This window comes from Oncorhynchus mykiss, chromosome 19, assembly GCF_057628025.1.
Source record: "Oncorhynchus mykiss isolate SJ-2025 chromosome 19, ASM5762802v1, whole genome shotgun sequence".
In the NCBI taxonomy this organism is placed as follows: Eukaryota; Metazoa; Chordata; class Actinopteri; order Salmoniformes; family Salmonidae; genus Oncorhynchus; species Oncorhynchus mykiss.
This window is the reverse complement of record NC_143040.1, coordinates 57,244,250-57,260,889: the sequence shown is the minus strand read 5'-3', so window position 1 is coordinate 57,260,889 and position 16,640 is coordinate 57,244,250. Positions and strand designations below refer to the sequence as shown.

Here is a 16,640-nt window from a genome sequence, read left to right as displayed (position 1 = left end):
TGATTCTTCACAAAAAAATACAGTTTTATATCTTTATGTTTGAAGCCTGAAATGTGGCAAAAGGTCGCAAAGTTCAAGGGGGCCAAATACTTTCGCAAGGCACTGTATTTAAAAAGCATATTGAAGTTAGAAGCAATAGGATATCAAGCAATAGCTATTTCAGCATTGTTTCGCGCTGCTATGAAACAAGCATGGGGACTGGTCTTGATAAATCAATGACATTTTTATTTTCACTGAATCTCCGTTTGGGTATTGGTTACACTACAATTACGGTGTGGAAATGGTATGCCCCTTAGATATTAATTTTGAATCCTCCAATCCTCTTATGCTCTTAGTACTGTAGCCTACTCCCGACCATCACGTTGTACAGCGCTATATTTTCCCGAATTCATCCTGATGAAAACCCTGAGGGTTTTGTTTTTTGTTTTGCCTTGGAATAGAAACACCATAATATTAATCAAATTAATTAAGCTACATTTCTTAAAAATCAATCCCATATATTATGTTCTTACCAAAAAGGTTTTATAGTCTCTAGTAATGCCAATATTGAAGACTATCAAACGCTTCTCCAAGATGCCCTGTGGTGGTCAAATTTGCACTAACTTGCAGTGAGCATAGCCTTACTATTGAGAAAGGCAGACCGTAGGCAGACCTGGCTCTCAAAAGACAGGCACTGTACACACTGCCCACAAAATGAGGTGGAAACTGAGCTGCACTTTCTAACCTCCTTCCAAATGTATGAGACACATATGTCCCTCAGATTACACAACTCAACAAAGAATTAGATTTATTTTATTTATATAAACTCATATATCTATTGGGTGAAATACTAAAGTCTGCCATTACAGCAGCAAGGTCTGTGACCTGTTGCCACAAGAAAATGGCAACCAGTGAAGAACAAACACCATTGTAAATACAACCTATATTTACGTTTATTTATTTTCCCTTTTGTACTATTTGCACATCGTTATAACACTGTATATATACATAATATGACATTTGAAATATCTTTATTCTTTTGGAACTTTAGGGATTGTAATGTTTACTGTCAATTTTTATTGTTTATTTAACTTTTGTTTATTTTGTACCTCACTTGTTTTGGCAATGTAAACATATGTTTCCCATGCCAGTAAAGCCCTTCAATTGAATTGAATTGAATTGATATTGGTTCAGAGACAGAGAGAGGGAATGACAGGAGGGTGGAAGAGAGAAAAGTAGAATGGGCAGCATGTGACAGAGTGAGACAGTAGAGGGTTATGCCTCAGTAAAGAGGGACAGTTAAAAGAGAGAGAAAGAGAGGAAAGCAGAAGATGAGAGGGACAGAAAGAGAGAGGGAGTAATTGAAAGAGAGGGATGTGAGGGATGTGAGTATGATGGTCCCTGTGCTGTTCTACTTCCTCCATATTGACTACCTTAAAAACGAGCAGAGAGGGCACTTCCAAGACCCATTCTAATTAAACCAAATGAGTGTGTGAGACAGAATATAGCTCTGAATATTCCCCTTGTACACCTCACCTCCTCTCTTCACCCCTCTCATCCACTCCTCTCCACATCTCTTCTTTAATCTCTTCCCTCCTCCTCTCTCCACTTGTCCTCTTTCCTCTCCTCCTCTCTCCTTTCCTCTTCTCTCCTCTCCCTTCCTTTCCTCTCCTCATCTCCTCTCCTGTTTTGCTCTAACGATACCTAGTGTAGCAGAGCCTAATCTAAGGTGGTCTTTTCTACTTGTGTAGGCAGTGCCAGTCACAACAGCTTGGCGTTGTGTTCAGGTGGGCATTAGATCTGAAATGGCCAGTGAAATCTAGGTCTGCCCTCAGAGACTGAGGGTGAAGAGAAGCCTACAGGGAATCAGCAGGTCTGATTAAAGCACGGAACTCTGATACAGCCATGAGTGACAGGGCTCTCCACCATTTCAGCGCTGGCGGCTCAGGGAGCACAGAGGAAGCGGTAGGAAGAGAAAGGGGATGGGTTGCAGTGAGTGTTTATCTCTTATTCTCTTCCCCTCTTCCTTTCATTTCATCCTTTCACAGGTTGCAATTGTTTACAATATTTTACATATTTAACACTCTCAAATTAGGGGACTTTTTTCAAGTGACACTCCTATATGACACTTTAGTAGAAGGATAATGTGTGGAGATTGGCTGGGAGAGCTGTCACTCACTGGAAGGCTGGAGGGGCGGTCCTGCGAGATCAGACCCATGTCCTCTTGGTTGGCCTTCCCAGAATTCCCTGGGGCTTGCTGCTGACTCCTGCCTCCGTAACTCTCCCGAGGAGCCTCCTGGAGAGAGGGAGAGAGAGAGAGAAAGAGAGAGAGAGAGAGAGAGAGAGAGGGAGAGAGCGGGATAGCAATAGAGAGCGAGAGAAGGCAGAGAGAGATAACGAGAGAGAGAGAATGAATGAAAGAGAGAATGAGAGAATGAAATAAAGAAAGAGAAAGAGCGAGAATGAATTAGAGAGAGACAATGGAGAGAGAGAGAGAATGAGAGAGAAAGAATGAAAGAAAGAGAAAGCGGGAGAATGAATGAGAGAGCGAAAGAGAGAGAGAAAGAGAGACAGAGTGAGAGACAGAGAGACAGAGAGAATGGGAGAGTGTAGACAGATATATTCTTTAAAAGGGTTTTACAGTAAATGACATCATGCATTACAGTGTGTCTCTTGGGGGGGGCAGGACAGGGGGTCTGATGAATGAAGCACAGCTCTTACAGCTCTAACAGCACATGATGAATTAAAGTGAGCTAGCCTCCCTCCCTCCATGTTTTGACTAGCTGTAAAGGAGGCATGAACGCCTGTCTCGCTCTGAAACCTCAGGTACAGTGTGTGTGTGTGTGTGTGTTGGGTAAACAGGTAGAGTAGAGCTGAGTGTCCCTCAGTCAGACAGTAGTCCAGATAGATAGAAGGCAATATGGGACAGTAATACCAGATGGTAATTAGGTTCTAATTGATTGCTGCTAGATTTTTTTTAACCTTTATTTAACTAGGCATGGCAGTTAAGAACATATTCTTATTTTCAATGACGGCCTAGGAACAGTGGGTTAACTGCCTGTTCAGGGGTAGAACGACAGATTTGTACCTTGTCAGCTCGGGGATTTGAACTTGCAACCTTTTGTTTACTAGTTCAACACTCTAACCACTAGGCTACCCTGCTTAGCATAGGAGACAAGTCTATCAATACTACAGCAGCACATCCAAACACACAAACACTCATACACACTCACAAAGACACAAAGTAACCCAATACTTGACAATAAACTCCCTACAGGTGGACACAAGTGTAGGTGAATATATTGTTATTGAAACACTCACCATAACAAAAGATCCCATCAACAGCAGTCTTTCCACCTAATCTGATATCTTGAAAAACACACTTTCATCCTTGCTCCTAAGTTGTTTTCTCTCTACTATAATCAAAACCAGATTTAAGTCTGTAAACCAATTTTCTTTCCAGAGATAAAAATGTATTTTTCTCATTGACTCCCTTTCATTGAGTAGTCAGCTCATCCTACATGGTGTTCAGCGATCAGACAGACACCAGGACAATGGAAGCATCCGTTTAGAGGATTATATCTCTCTACTGGTTACACGATCGCTGATACCACAAACACAGAACAACCTCCATTCTAAACATCTCAGAGAGAGAACTAACACAGAACAACCTCCATTCTAAACATCTCAGAGAGAGAACTAACACAGAACAACCTCCATTCTAAACATCTCAGAGAGAGAACTAACACAGAACAACCTCCATTCTAAACATATCAGAGAGAGAACAAACACAGAACAACCTACATTCTAAACATCTCAGAGAGAGAACTAACACAGAACAACCTCCATTCTAAACATCTCAGAGAGAGAACTAACACAGAACAACCTCCATTCTAAACATCTCAGAGAGAGAACTAACACAGAACAACCTCCATTCTAAACATATCAGAGAGAGAACAAACACAGAACAACCTACATTCTAAACATCTCAGAGAAAGAACTAACACAGAACAACCTCCATTCTAAACATCTCAGAGAGAGAACTAACACAGAACAACCTCCATTACAACAGCAATGTGGAGGTGATGGTGACTATTGCGGATTTGACCGTGGACCGAGACAAATAGACATGGTTCTATATTTAGTACTATGGTGGTGAAGACTGTATCCTCCCTGAACGCTATGCAGGCCTGTGTTGATCTACCAGGGTACAATCTACTCTACACTGGCACCATGCCAACCTGCTGCCTTTATTACATTCTACTGTAGATCAGTGAAGTCTTTCATTTAGTACAGCACCACTTACACAAATACACACACATCACTTCTCCTAACACAAATACACACACATCACTTCTCCTTCCACAAATACACACACATCACTTCTCCTTACACAAATACACACACATCGCTTCTCCTTACACAAATACACACACATCGCTTCTCCTTACACAAATACACACACATCGCTTCTCCTTACACAAATACACACACATCGCTTCTCCTTACACAAATACACACACATCGCTTCTCCTTACACAAATACACACACATCGCTTCTCCTTACACAAATACACACACATCACTTCTCCTTACACAAATACACACACATCACTTCTCCTTACACAAATACACACACATCACTTCTCCTTACACAAATACACACACATCACTTCTCCTTACACAAATACACACACATCACTTCTCCTTACACAAATACACACACATCGCTTCCCTTCCACAAATATACATCACCTTCTCTCTATAAAAACACACAGCAATTTTCCTTACAAAAATATATAGCACTTCCTAAGGTAAATAAAGTAGAAAGGGGGGAGAAAGGAAGTGTCTAATGCACACATCCTGAGACTTGGCTGGCCACACACCACTCACCACTCCACACACCACTCACCACTCCCCTCACCACTCCCCTCACCACTCACCACTCCACTCACCACTCCACTCACCACTCACTACCCCACTCACCACTCCACTCACCACTCCCCTCACCACTCACCACTCCACTCACCACTCCACTCACCACTCCACTCGCTCACCACTCACCACTCACACTCACCACTCCACTCACCACTCTCCTCACCACTCCACTCACCACTACACTCACCACTTCACTCACCACTTCACTCACCACGCCACTCACCACTCCACTCACCACTCCACTCACCACTCCACTCACCACTCCACTCACCCCTCCCCTCACCACTCACCACTCCCCTCACCACTCACCACTCCACTCACCACTCCACTCCACTCGCTCACCACCACCACTCACCACTCACACTCACCACTCCACTCACACTCACCACTCCACTCACCACTCCCCTCACCACTCCACTCACCACTCCACTCACAACTCACCACTCCACTCACCACCCCACTCACTACTCTCTCACCACTCACCACCCCATTCACCACTCCCTCACCACTCCACTCACCACTCACCACTCACCACTTCACTCACCACCCCACTCACCACTAACCACTCCACTCACCACTCCTCTCAACACTCACCCCCCTCTCACCACTCCACTCACCACTCATCACTCCACTCACCACTCCACTCGATACTCCCTTACCACTCACCACTCCACTCACCACTTCACTCACCACTCCACTCACCCCACTCACCACTCCCTCACCACCCCACTCACCACTCCCTCACCACTCCACTCACCACTCCCCTCACCACTACACTCACCTATCCACTCACCACTCCACTCACCACTCACCACCCCACTCACCACTCCACTCACCACTCCTTCACCACTCCACTCACCACCCCACTCCCCACCCACCACCCGACTCACCACTCACCACTGACCACCACTAGAGTACATAAACACTGACAGATACAGACACAGGCACACACGCATCAGTACACTAACTCCTATTGAAAACAGGGCCGACACAGCAAAGTAAAATATTTACTCAGGCAGAAGTGTGTGTGTGTGTGTGTGTGTGTGTGTGTGTGTGTGTGTGTGTGTGTGTGTGTGTGTGTGTGTTTGATGTACATTTACTGGAAGGAAATGCTGAGACAGCTGAGTCATAGTAATGTTAACCTAGTGCAACTGTTCATCCTGTCATCATCACCTACTTTCACTATAGCGAGAGAGAGAGAGAGAGAGAGAGAGAGAGAGAGAGAGAGAGAGAGAGAGAGAGAGAGAGAGAGAGAGAGAGAGAGAGAGAGAGAGAGAGAGAGAGAGAGAGAGAGAGATGATCAACTAGGTTCACCCAGCCACATAATAATACAAACAGGCACAAACGACCTGAAAACACAGCAGGAAAGGGTGGCTACAGCACTCAAGGGATTGATTGAAAAAGCTTATTCTACTTTCCCCAACGCACGAGTGGTTATCTCCACCCTGCTACCACAAAAATACTTTCACTCTGCTACCATACAAGTATTTCTCGTGACTGTGCCTCAAAACCGAATGTTTACCTGGTCAAACACTCCACCCTGGACTTGAACAGTCTTTACGACCAGGTCCACCGATACAAGGCAGCAGTGCCCACCTTTGCCCGGACCCTAAAGGACATCACCATCAAACACAGCCCCAACACAACACACAGGAGCTACAGATCAATAGACACCCTGCCCAGACCAGCAAGACACCCTGCCCAGACCAGCAAGACACTCTCCCAGACCTGCAAGACCCCCCCCCTCAAGCCACATCCCCACCCCAATCAATCAACACCCCACCTCAAGTCAACCATGCCCACACCCCATTTAGGCCCCCTCAGATCAGACCTATGCCCCTCCTGCCCACCCCATGCCCCCCACTCCCGCAAAGAGAGCCTCGACATGAAAGTCACACATATGCCCAGGCCGTGAGCAGGCAAACAGGCCCAACCCCCACTCTTACACTAGCCCAAGCCAATGACATGTGCCAAACCACACAACTAACACCATTGGACACTTTACTGAACACAAAGCTTTTACTATATCCAAGGCCTGAGGTCATCTGCCTTTGGCCTAAAGAGCAGGAACCTGGACTTCAGAATTACAGAACTTCTCATCCTACAATAAACATGGTATAGAGGAGATGAACCCACTGGTTGCCCTCTAGAGAGAGCTGGTAGTCCCATCTACCAAACTATCATTCGTGAAACAGGGAAGGGACTCGGGGGGAAATTCTAATTTGGTTTAGAACAGACATAACTCACTATATTAAACTAATCAAAACAGGAACATTTTACATTTGGCTAGAAATTCAAAAGGAAATGATCTTAACAGAGAAAAATGTCCTCCTGTGTGCTACCTATATCCCCCCATTAGAATCTCCATACTTTAATGAAGACAACTTCTCCATCCTGGAGGAGAAATCAATCATTTTCAGGCCCAGGAACATGTACTAATCTGTGGTGACCCAAATGCCAGAAAAGGACAAAAACCTGACACCCTCAGCACATAGGGGGACAAACACCTGCCTGGAGGTGACAGCATTCCATCCCCCATTTGCCCCCCTAGGCACAACTACAACAACATAACCAACAAAAACGAGTCACAACTCCTGCTGCTCTGTCGCACGCTGGGTATGTACATAGTCAATGGTAGGCTTCGGGGGGACTCCTATGGTAGATACACCTATAGCTCATTTCTTGGCACTAGTATTATAGACTACTTTATCACTGACCTCAACCCAGTGTCTCTCAGAGCATTCACAGTCAGCCCACTGACACCCCTATCAGATCACAGAAAAATCACAGTCTACTTGAACAGAGCAATACTGAATCATGAGGCATCAAAGCCAAAATAACTGAATAATATTAAGAAATGCTATAGATGGAAGGAAAGTAGTGTGGCAACTTACCAAAAAACAATCAGGCAACAAAAAATGAAATCCCTTTAGACAACATCCTGGATAAAACTTGCCAGTAGAAAATCTAAACAGTATATTTGACCTCTCAGCTTCCCTATCAAATCTAAAAATTTCAAACAGAAAACTGAAGAAAATTAACAACAATGACAAATGTGACCCGATTCAGTAAACTAGGTGTTTGTCGCAAGTCACAACTTCACAGGAGTGCCGTTTGAAAGTAAAAAATGTTTTAGATCAAAATGCGTTTTTGGCAGAAATGCCTTTCTCGAACATGTGAACTTTCATGAGCCTTAATAACATACTTGTATGCCATCTGTAAATACGAATACAATTGTTAAATTACGATCCTTGTTGGTTAAGCCATAAAAAAAGTCAGCAACCTTCCCACTAGCCATGATTGGCTGAGATAATGAGTGGGCTGGGCATGCCGAGAGAGGAGTTCGGATTGGTCTGCCATATAGATGGCTTTTGTCTTTTTGAGCTGGTCAGTCTGTGTTGGTAGTCCTGTCGAACGCGGCTTTTTAAAAAATGTTTTGTGTAGTGGAGCTGCATAAGGTAAGTATTGCTCCACCCCTGTGAAGGATCAAGTTCAGTGATCAAGAAATCAGTGGAATTAGAGTATGATAGCTAAAGAGATGGAGAAAACACCTGTCTCCAGATTACATCATCAAACTAACGGCAACTGTTGCATGGCATCCATGACAGGAAGACGCGTCCATCATGCATGATGATGTATACAGGTAAGATAGTCTAGAGTTAGCTAGCTACATTTTCAGATATTACACGTTTTTAATTTTGACAGAAAGTGGTTTCATTTCAAGCTAAAATGTACTGTTAGCTAGCTAGCTAACATTAGCTGGCTGGCTCCCTAGCTGATGTTGTTATTCATATCCGAGAGCTGTTTGCTTTGCTAGTTAGAGCCTAATGTTAGCTAGCTAACATTGAACCTGGTTGGTTTGCTCCCAGCATATTCATGCAGTGTGGTAACGACATGATTTGGCACTATGTTCATTGTTGTTTAACTAGCTAAGGTTAGCTGGCTGGCTCGTTAGCTAACGTTATGTGATGTATGATTTTACACATTGTTTACCTAGCTAAGTTCATTGTTTACCTAGCTAACTAGCTGCATGTCTTAAGCTAAAGTGTACTGTTAGCTAGCTAGCTAACATTAGCTGGCTGGCTCCCTAGCTGATGTTGTTATTCGTATCCCAGAGCTGTTTGCTTTGCTAGTTGCAGCCTAATGTTAGCTAGCTAACATTGAACCTGGATGGTTAGCTCCCAGCATAGTCATGCATTGTAGTAATGACATGATTTGGCACTATGTTCATTGTTGTTTAGCTAGATAAAGTTAGCTGGCTGGCTCGTTAGATAACATTACGCGACGTGTAATTTTACACGTTGTCTTAATGTCTTAAGCTAAAGTGAATATGGCAGGTGTCAGTAAACTGCAAAGAAGCATAATTAAATTGTTGCCATCAGAGCTGGTTAGGCTGTTTTCATGTCATCCAGAGGTAAACAAATCATTGGCCAGAGCATCAAGTCTGTGCTCTAAACACTCCGAGGGTGAAACAAGATGGGTGGGGCTAAAGCTTAAGAGGGTGTGAAAGATGCTGAATGGGTGTAGACAAAGAAGAGCTCTTCACTAGATACCAAAACATTCAAAGGCCATTTTCTCAAAAGTGAGTTTACAAGTTTACAATAATTACTTTCCCATTGTTCCTCAACAATGCAGTATGATATACCATTTTGTAGCTCTTAGTCTCTACTTTTATCCAATGTAAAAAACACAATTACAAATGTTGCTACATAAGACCAAATCTAGGTGGTGAGTCACAAATGGTTTGATGAAGAATGCAAAACCTAAGAAAGAAATTGAGAAAATTATCCAACCAAAAACATAGAGACCCAGAAAACCTCTATGCCTTCACTAAGGTGAATCACTAAAACAATACAGAAATACACTATGGAAAAAGAAGGAACAGCTCAATGTAATTGAAGAACCCATAGACTAACCACTTGTGAGGAAATTGTAAAACTCTAAACAATCAACAACACGAGGAGTTATCTATCCAAAACAGAGATGTATGGGTAAACCACTTATCTAGTCTTTTTGGCCCTATAACAAAGAACAAACAACACAAACATATACATTATAAAATACAAATCTTAGAATCAACTATTACAGACTACCAGAACCCACTGGATTCTCCAATTACATTTAATGAACTACAGGACAAAATGCAAACCCTCCAACCCAAAAAGGCCTGTGGTGTTGATGGTATCCTCAATGAAATGATCAAATATACAGACAACAAATTCCAACTGGCTACACTAAAACTCTTTAACATTATCCTCTGGCATATTCCCCAATATTTGGGACCAAGGTCTGATCACCCTAATCCACAAAAGTGGAGACAGATTTGATCCCAATAACTACCGTGGGATATGCGTCAACAGCAGCCTTGGGAAAATCCTCTGCATTATCATTAACAGCAGACTCGTACATTTCCTCAGTGAAAACAATGTACTGAGCAAATGTCAAAGGCAAACTCTTCTCATGCGTTGTTGATTTCAAAAAAGCTTTTGACTCAATTTGGCATGAGAGTCTGCTACACAAATTGATGGAAAGTGGTGTTGGGGGACAAACATACAACATTATAAAATCCATGTACATAAACAACAAGTGTGCAGTTAAAAATGTCAGCTTAAGCCCCACCCTCTTCAACATATATATCAACGAATTGGCGACGGCACTAGAACTGTCTGCAGCACCCGGTCTCACCCTACTTGAATCTGAAGTCAAATGTTTACTGTTTGCTGATGATCTGGTGCTTCTGTCCTCAACCAAGGAGGGCCTACAGCAGCACCTAGATCTTCTGCACAGATTCAGTCAGACCTGGACAGTAAATCTCAGTAAGACAAAAATAATGGTGTTCCAAAAAAGGTCCAGTTGCCAGGACCACAAATACAACTTCTGCATGCAAAATTCTGCAAAAACATCCTCTGTGTACAAATTACAGGGCCAAATAATGCATGCAGAGCAGAATTACGCCGATACCCGCTAATTATCAAAATCCAGAAAAGAACCGTTCAATTCTACAACCTCCTAAAAGGAAGCGATTCCCAAACCTTCCATAACAAACCCATCACCTACAGAGAGATGAACCTGGAGAAGAGTCTTCTAAGCAAGCTGGTGCTGGGGCTCTGTTCACAAACACAAACAGACCCCACAGAGCCCCAGGACAGCAACACAATTAGACCCAACCATATCATTAGAAATCAAAAAGATAATTACTTGACACATTGGAAAGAATGAGCAAAAAACAGAGCAAACTATAATGCTGTTTGGCCCTAAACAGAGAGTACACAGCCACAGCCTGACCACTGTGACTGACCCAAACTTAAGGAAAGCTTTGACTAGGTACAGACTCAGTGAGCATAGCTTGCTATTGAGAAACGCTGCAGTTTGGCAGACCTGGCTCTCAAGAGAAGACAGGCTGTGTGCTCACTGCCCACAAAATGAGGTGGAAACTGAGATGCACTTCCTAACCTCCTGCCTAATGTATGACCATATTAGAGAGACATATTTCCCTCAGATTACACAGACTGAGAGTGAGACAGAGGGAGAGAGAGAGTGGGAGAGAGAGCAATAGAGAGAGACAGAGGGAGAGAGAGAGATGGAGCAAGAGAGAGAATCAATGAGTACAGCCAAAGTGAGGTTAGTCTAATTTTGCTTCATGTATTTTTAGTCATTTTCTTGAAAATAGTAATTTCTGAGCTAATTTAGAAGCTATGATGAGCAGCTAGAATATCATCCACTCCTCCACACCTTACGCCTGGAGCTACACTTATTCCTGTCTTCACACACACACACACACACACACACACACACACACACACACACACACACACACACACACACACACACACACACACACACACACACACACAGTGTTTTTAACAAGGCTACATCTTAGCGTAATAGAAAAGAGGGTATTGAAGAAAAAGGATTTGAAGTACATGAGGGAATGCAGGAATCTGACTGAAATTATGTTAGACAGCCATGGGGAGTTAGGAGTTAGTATTACATATATAGACTGATAACTGGTGAGTAGGCTGTTTGTCTGGGCTTGGAGATGGATAGAAAGCATTCATAAATGAAAGATATACAGTATCTGTCAGTGGCAGGGCCCTCTCCTCTTCTCTCTCTCTTTCCTTCCATCCATCCATCCTTGCCTCCATCTCTCCTGCCTCATGACTACCAAATTAATGTTATTCCCACACCGTCACAGATGCAGATCTCCGCCAATCTGCCACTAATTCCATTAATATTCATTAAAAATTAAGCTTAATTGCGCGTCTTTAAAAAGCCCAGTGGCCCCAGCCTATCCCTGGCCCCCTGAGGACAGCTAGTTCGGATTTCCACTGGGCAACCTCCCCATGCCTGTCACCCCTTCACACAGAGAGGACAGAAAGGAGGGAGGGAGTGGGAAATGGGGAAGGAGGGGAGTGAGACTATGTTGTAAGCAGAGGAGAGAGAGAGAGAGAGAGAGAGAGAGAGAGAGAGAGAGAGAGAGAGAGAGAGAGAGAGAGAGAGGGAAAGAGAGAGAAAGAGGGAGAGCACAATAGGGAGAAAGATAGAAAGAACAATAGGGAGAAAGATATAACAGTGGGTGATATGGAGCGTCACCACATAGATACACACAGTACTGTCATGTACTTCACACAGAAGTTGTAGAAGAGTGATGGGAGCACCACAGAGAGACAGTGACACTTCTAACAGCCAAACTGAGTTGAATCACACTGGCCAGAGGATGGATCCTCTCATGCCTGCTTCACCTGAGCCATGTGTGTGTATGCGTGTGAGTGTGTGTGTGCGCCCGTATGTGTGCGTGTCTGCTTCTGATTGTTCTTGAGGGGGATATTTTTAGCGTTCATATTTAAAGCAGAGGATGGGAAAATCATGACGTTTATAAATACAAACGCACGTCTGTGTACACAAAGCACAGCACATCAGAGACATGACAGAGAACAGGGAACAGGGACAGACAAAGACAGGCAGGCAGCAGCAGAGAGGAGAGTAGAGTAGAGGGTGAGGAGTGGGGAGGGGAGATGCAGGCCATCCATATTCATGGTCCTGCACATCATTAGCACAGACAACAATGGCACCTCAGATTGGGATGCCATAATTGAAGCAATCAGCAAGTTGCACAATATTACAGTAGGGAGAGAGAGAGAGGAGTTGCCAGGGAGAAAATGGCAGCTCTTATTTAGGCCTGTAATGCAGAAACTAGATTCAGTATAAACTGACAGCTTGGATCAGACAGGACTGAAAGACAATGCAGCAGTCCCTCTAGAGTAGAAAGGACAACGGACTGACTGACTGCCTCACAGATTTTGGTTAATGCAAAGACTAATATGTTGCAATCCCTTTTCAAAGGATACGTGTGTGTGCATACACTACCCATATCCGACTGTTTCTGCCATTGTGTGTGAGTGCGTGCGTGTCTTGGTGCATACCTATACGCTGCAGTACTGATCCTCGCTCTACAACCATTACCCAGCCCAGTGACAGAGAGCCAGCCAGGGAGGGACCCCCCCCCCAGAGCGCTAAATACTACCCTCTACAGTGTGATTAAGACTGTTCAAACCCTTTCAAAAAACACCTCGCAATTGCATTTGAATCACAATGGTACATACAAACATAAATCAGAAAAACACCACAACGCATTCCAGACACGCAATTAGAAAGTGTCAGTCAGCAGAGATGTGCAAACACACAACTAAAAACCCAATCCAACCGACAGAAGCCCTCCCCCCCTCAAAAAAAAAAATCTAACTAACCGTTTTTTCCGGCTTTCTATTTTTTTCTAAACTCATCAGGCTTAAGTGCTTGTTTCAGGCAGCCAATAGGAGCACTGTGCTGGTTACCGTGGCGATACGAAGGGACATTTAGAGGACTCTGATAAACTATGCCATTTAAAAGGTTATGACAATTAAAGCAGCTCCTGCAAATTACAGTGGCCAAACCTATACCACGGATGGGTCCCTCTTATCGCCTGGCACCCGGCTTCCTCTGCCATATGCCCTCTATTTCCACAGCCCTCCCTCCCTTCATCCCTCTCTCCCCTCCCAATCGAAGCAGCCCTTTTATTATCCAGTTAATTAACAGATTTCTCAGTTAATATTCAAATGCTGACCAATTAATGACATTGAACTTTGAATAGCCCTGCCTCTCCCGCACTCTCCCCCTTCTCTCCCTCCCTCCCTCCATCACCCCTCTCCCAGTCAGTTGTTGCCGTGGCATCCTCGGGTACACTGCGCCGTGTAGCGTGCTATCGGTGGTCGTGGGTGGCAGCGAGAGCAGGAGTAGCGGTAAAGGCGGGCAGCCAGCCAATGTGACAGTGTTTTAATTAACCTTGGAGCAGAGCAGAGCACAGCAGAGCAAAGCACAGCAGAGCAGAGCAGAGCACAGCAGAGCAAAGCACAGCAGAGCAGAGCACAGCAGAGCAGAGCAGAGCACAGCAGAGCAAAGCACAGCAGAGCAGAGCACAGCAGAGCAGAGCAAAGCACAGCAGAGCAAAGCACAGCAGAGCAGAGCAGAGCACAGCAGAGCAAAGCACAGCAGAGCAGAGCACAGCAGAGCAGAGCACAGCAGAGCAGAGCAGAGCACAGCAGAGCAGAGCAAAGCACAGCAGAGCAGAGCACAGCAGAGCACAGCAGAGCAAAGCACAGCAGAGCACAGCAGAGCACAGCAGAGCAGAGCAAAGCACAGCACAGCAGAGCATAGCAGAGCAGAGCAGAGCAGAGCTCAGCAGAGCAAAGCACAGCAGAGCACAGCAGAGCAAAGCACAGCAGAGCACAGCACAGCAGAGCACAGCACAGCAGAGCAGAGCACCGCAGAGCAGAGCACCGCAGAGCACAGCAGAGCAGAGCACAGCAGAGCAGAGCACAGCAGAGCAGAGCACAGCAGAGCAGAGTACAGCACCGCAGAGCAGAGCACCGCAGAGCACAGCAGAGCAGAGCAACGCAGAGCACAGCAGAGCAGAGTGGGGCCAGCAGCAGCTCAGAGAGAAGATGGAAGTTGGAAGTAATACAGGAAACAGGAAACAGCCCTAGAGATAAGCAGTCTCACAGAGGAACAGACTGGACACTTTCATTGAAGAAATGAGGAGCAATAAAGTACACTTCTTGTTTGTGAAATCTTTGTTTGTCACTCCTCAGAAACTACAACAAATTGTCATAGATGAAGGCAGAGTTTCCCAACTGGTGGTTTTATTTGGCCCCCAAAGTTTTCTGAGCAAAAATATATAGATAAAAAATAAAAAATAAATTAATTGTTGGACATAAAAGAGTGTAAAAACACCAGGAAATCAGCTCCAAGTTACTTTTATTTAGGAAATCTGTTCCCAAGTATTCACACATCCTAATAGAGAGACACGTGATCGTCTACAAATGTTTGAAATTATAATGTTTTAGTCAAATATATCTGTTTGGGATTCTTGCGGTCAAATTATAGTCTACAAGTTATTTGTAATTTCGTTCTGGCCCCCTGACCATTCGCCCAAGAAAATTCGGCCCGCAGCTGAATCTAGTTGATGATCCCTGGCTTAAGGTGTAACCAATCGATGGCCCTGCCTGGTAACAGTGTGAACAACACCACAAATCCTCACACTGGAGTAGTCCTTTCACACTCTGCAACCTTCAGTTAGATAAAGGACCTAGATACTGTAGCAACTTGGGCATGGATGTTCCAGTCACTACAAAACACACTCCTAGCTACCTAGGAAGATAAGAGAATGGCAGCCGGAGAAGGAAAGGTGTCTGTCTATCTGCTGGGGAAGCGAGCACACACACACACACACACACACACACACACATAAAGGGAAGAGCCTTCTTAGTGAGGGAGGCAGAGAGGAACATGTCAGAGTGTTTGGTCTTATCAAAGCAGATGTAGAGAGAATTAGACCCGTTGGTGACAGGAAGGCAGGGAGCAGGTAGAAGATGACCAGGTTAGCAACCCACCAGTCAGAGGTACTCTGCTGTTAGGAGTTCTTACAGCAATTCATGAATTACTTGAGACTATAAGAAAGACCAATGGTTTTCATTCCCCCTCATCAATTAAGGTGTATTTCTGAGATGTTTTGAAGCATCAGCTGATAGGTCAGAATCACAAAGCCAGTGAAACATTGTCCAATAAAGAGCACTTGCCCTTCAGAGGGCTATAAAATAAGGCTAATAGCCATTTTTTCATTTCCTTTATTTAACTAGGAATGTCAGTTAAGAACAAATTGTTATTTTCAATGACGGCCTATGAACAGTGGGTTAACTGCCTATTCAGGTGCAGTTCGACAGATTTTTACCTGGTCAGCTCAGGGATCCGGTCTTGCAACCTTCCGGTTCCTAGTCCTACGCTCTAACCACTAGGCTTCCTGCCTTTTCTGAAGGAACCTTGAGTTTCACAGCAAATATGATGTCAAAGAAGCTGCAATCACTCAATCAAGTGAAGGATGTCCTCTCACCTGGGCTCATGGATGTGGAGAGGAACGGCTAACCACCCTAATCACACAGGGTGGAACTTCTATCCTTTGGTAAGTAGAGGTCTTGGGAGAGGGGTCACAACCACAATGACATCCAAATCTCTCTTACAGTGTTTTCATTGATCGGCACAGAATGCTGTAAAAAGGTTGAATGGTGACCTTTCTTTATGATTGGGAGCTGAGATGAGCTCCCAATCATACAGCCACAATAACATAGGTCAGGGGGAACGAAGGTAGTACTTTCTCTATTGTAAAACAAACACACATGCTCGCACACACA

The 16,640-nt window shown here is 44.3% G+C and overlaps 1 protein-coding gene across 4 annotated transcripts in view; it reads right to left on the bottom strand.

Moving 5' to 3' along the window:
• Nucleotides 1-16,640, bottom strand: part of LOC110498372 (AT-rich interactive domain-containing protein 1B) — a 309,442-nt gene that overhangs the window by 224,765 nt on the left and 68,037 nt on the right. For 2 of the 4 annotated variants that reach the window (XM_036954974.2, XM_090211432.1), the window contains exon 4: nucleotides 2,159-2,275. The exons of the other annotated variants lie outside the window; for them this stretch is intronic. In XM_036954974.2, the coding sequence (XP_036810869.2) occupies nucleotides 2,159-2,275 (117 nt within the window). The remainder of the gene's footprint in view (nucleotides 1-2,158; nucleotides 2,276-16,640) is intronic. 4 annotated transcript variants of the gene reach the window in all.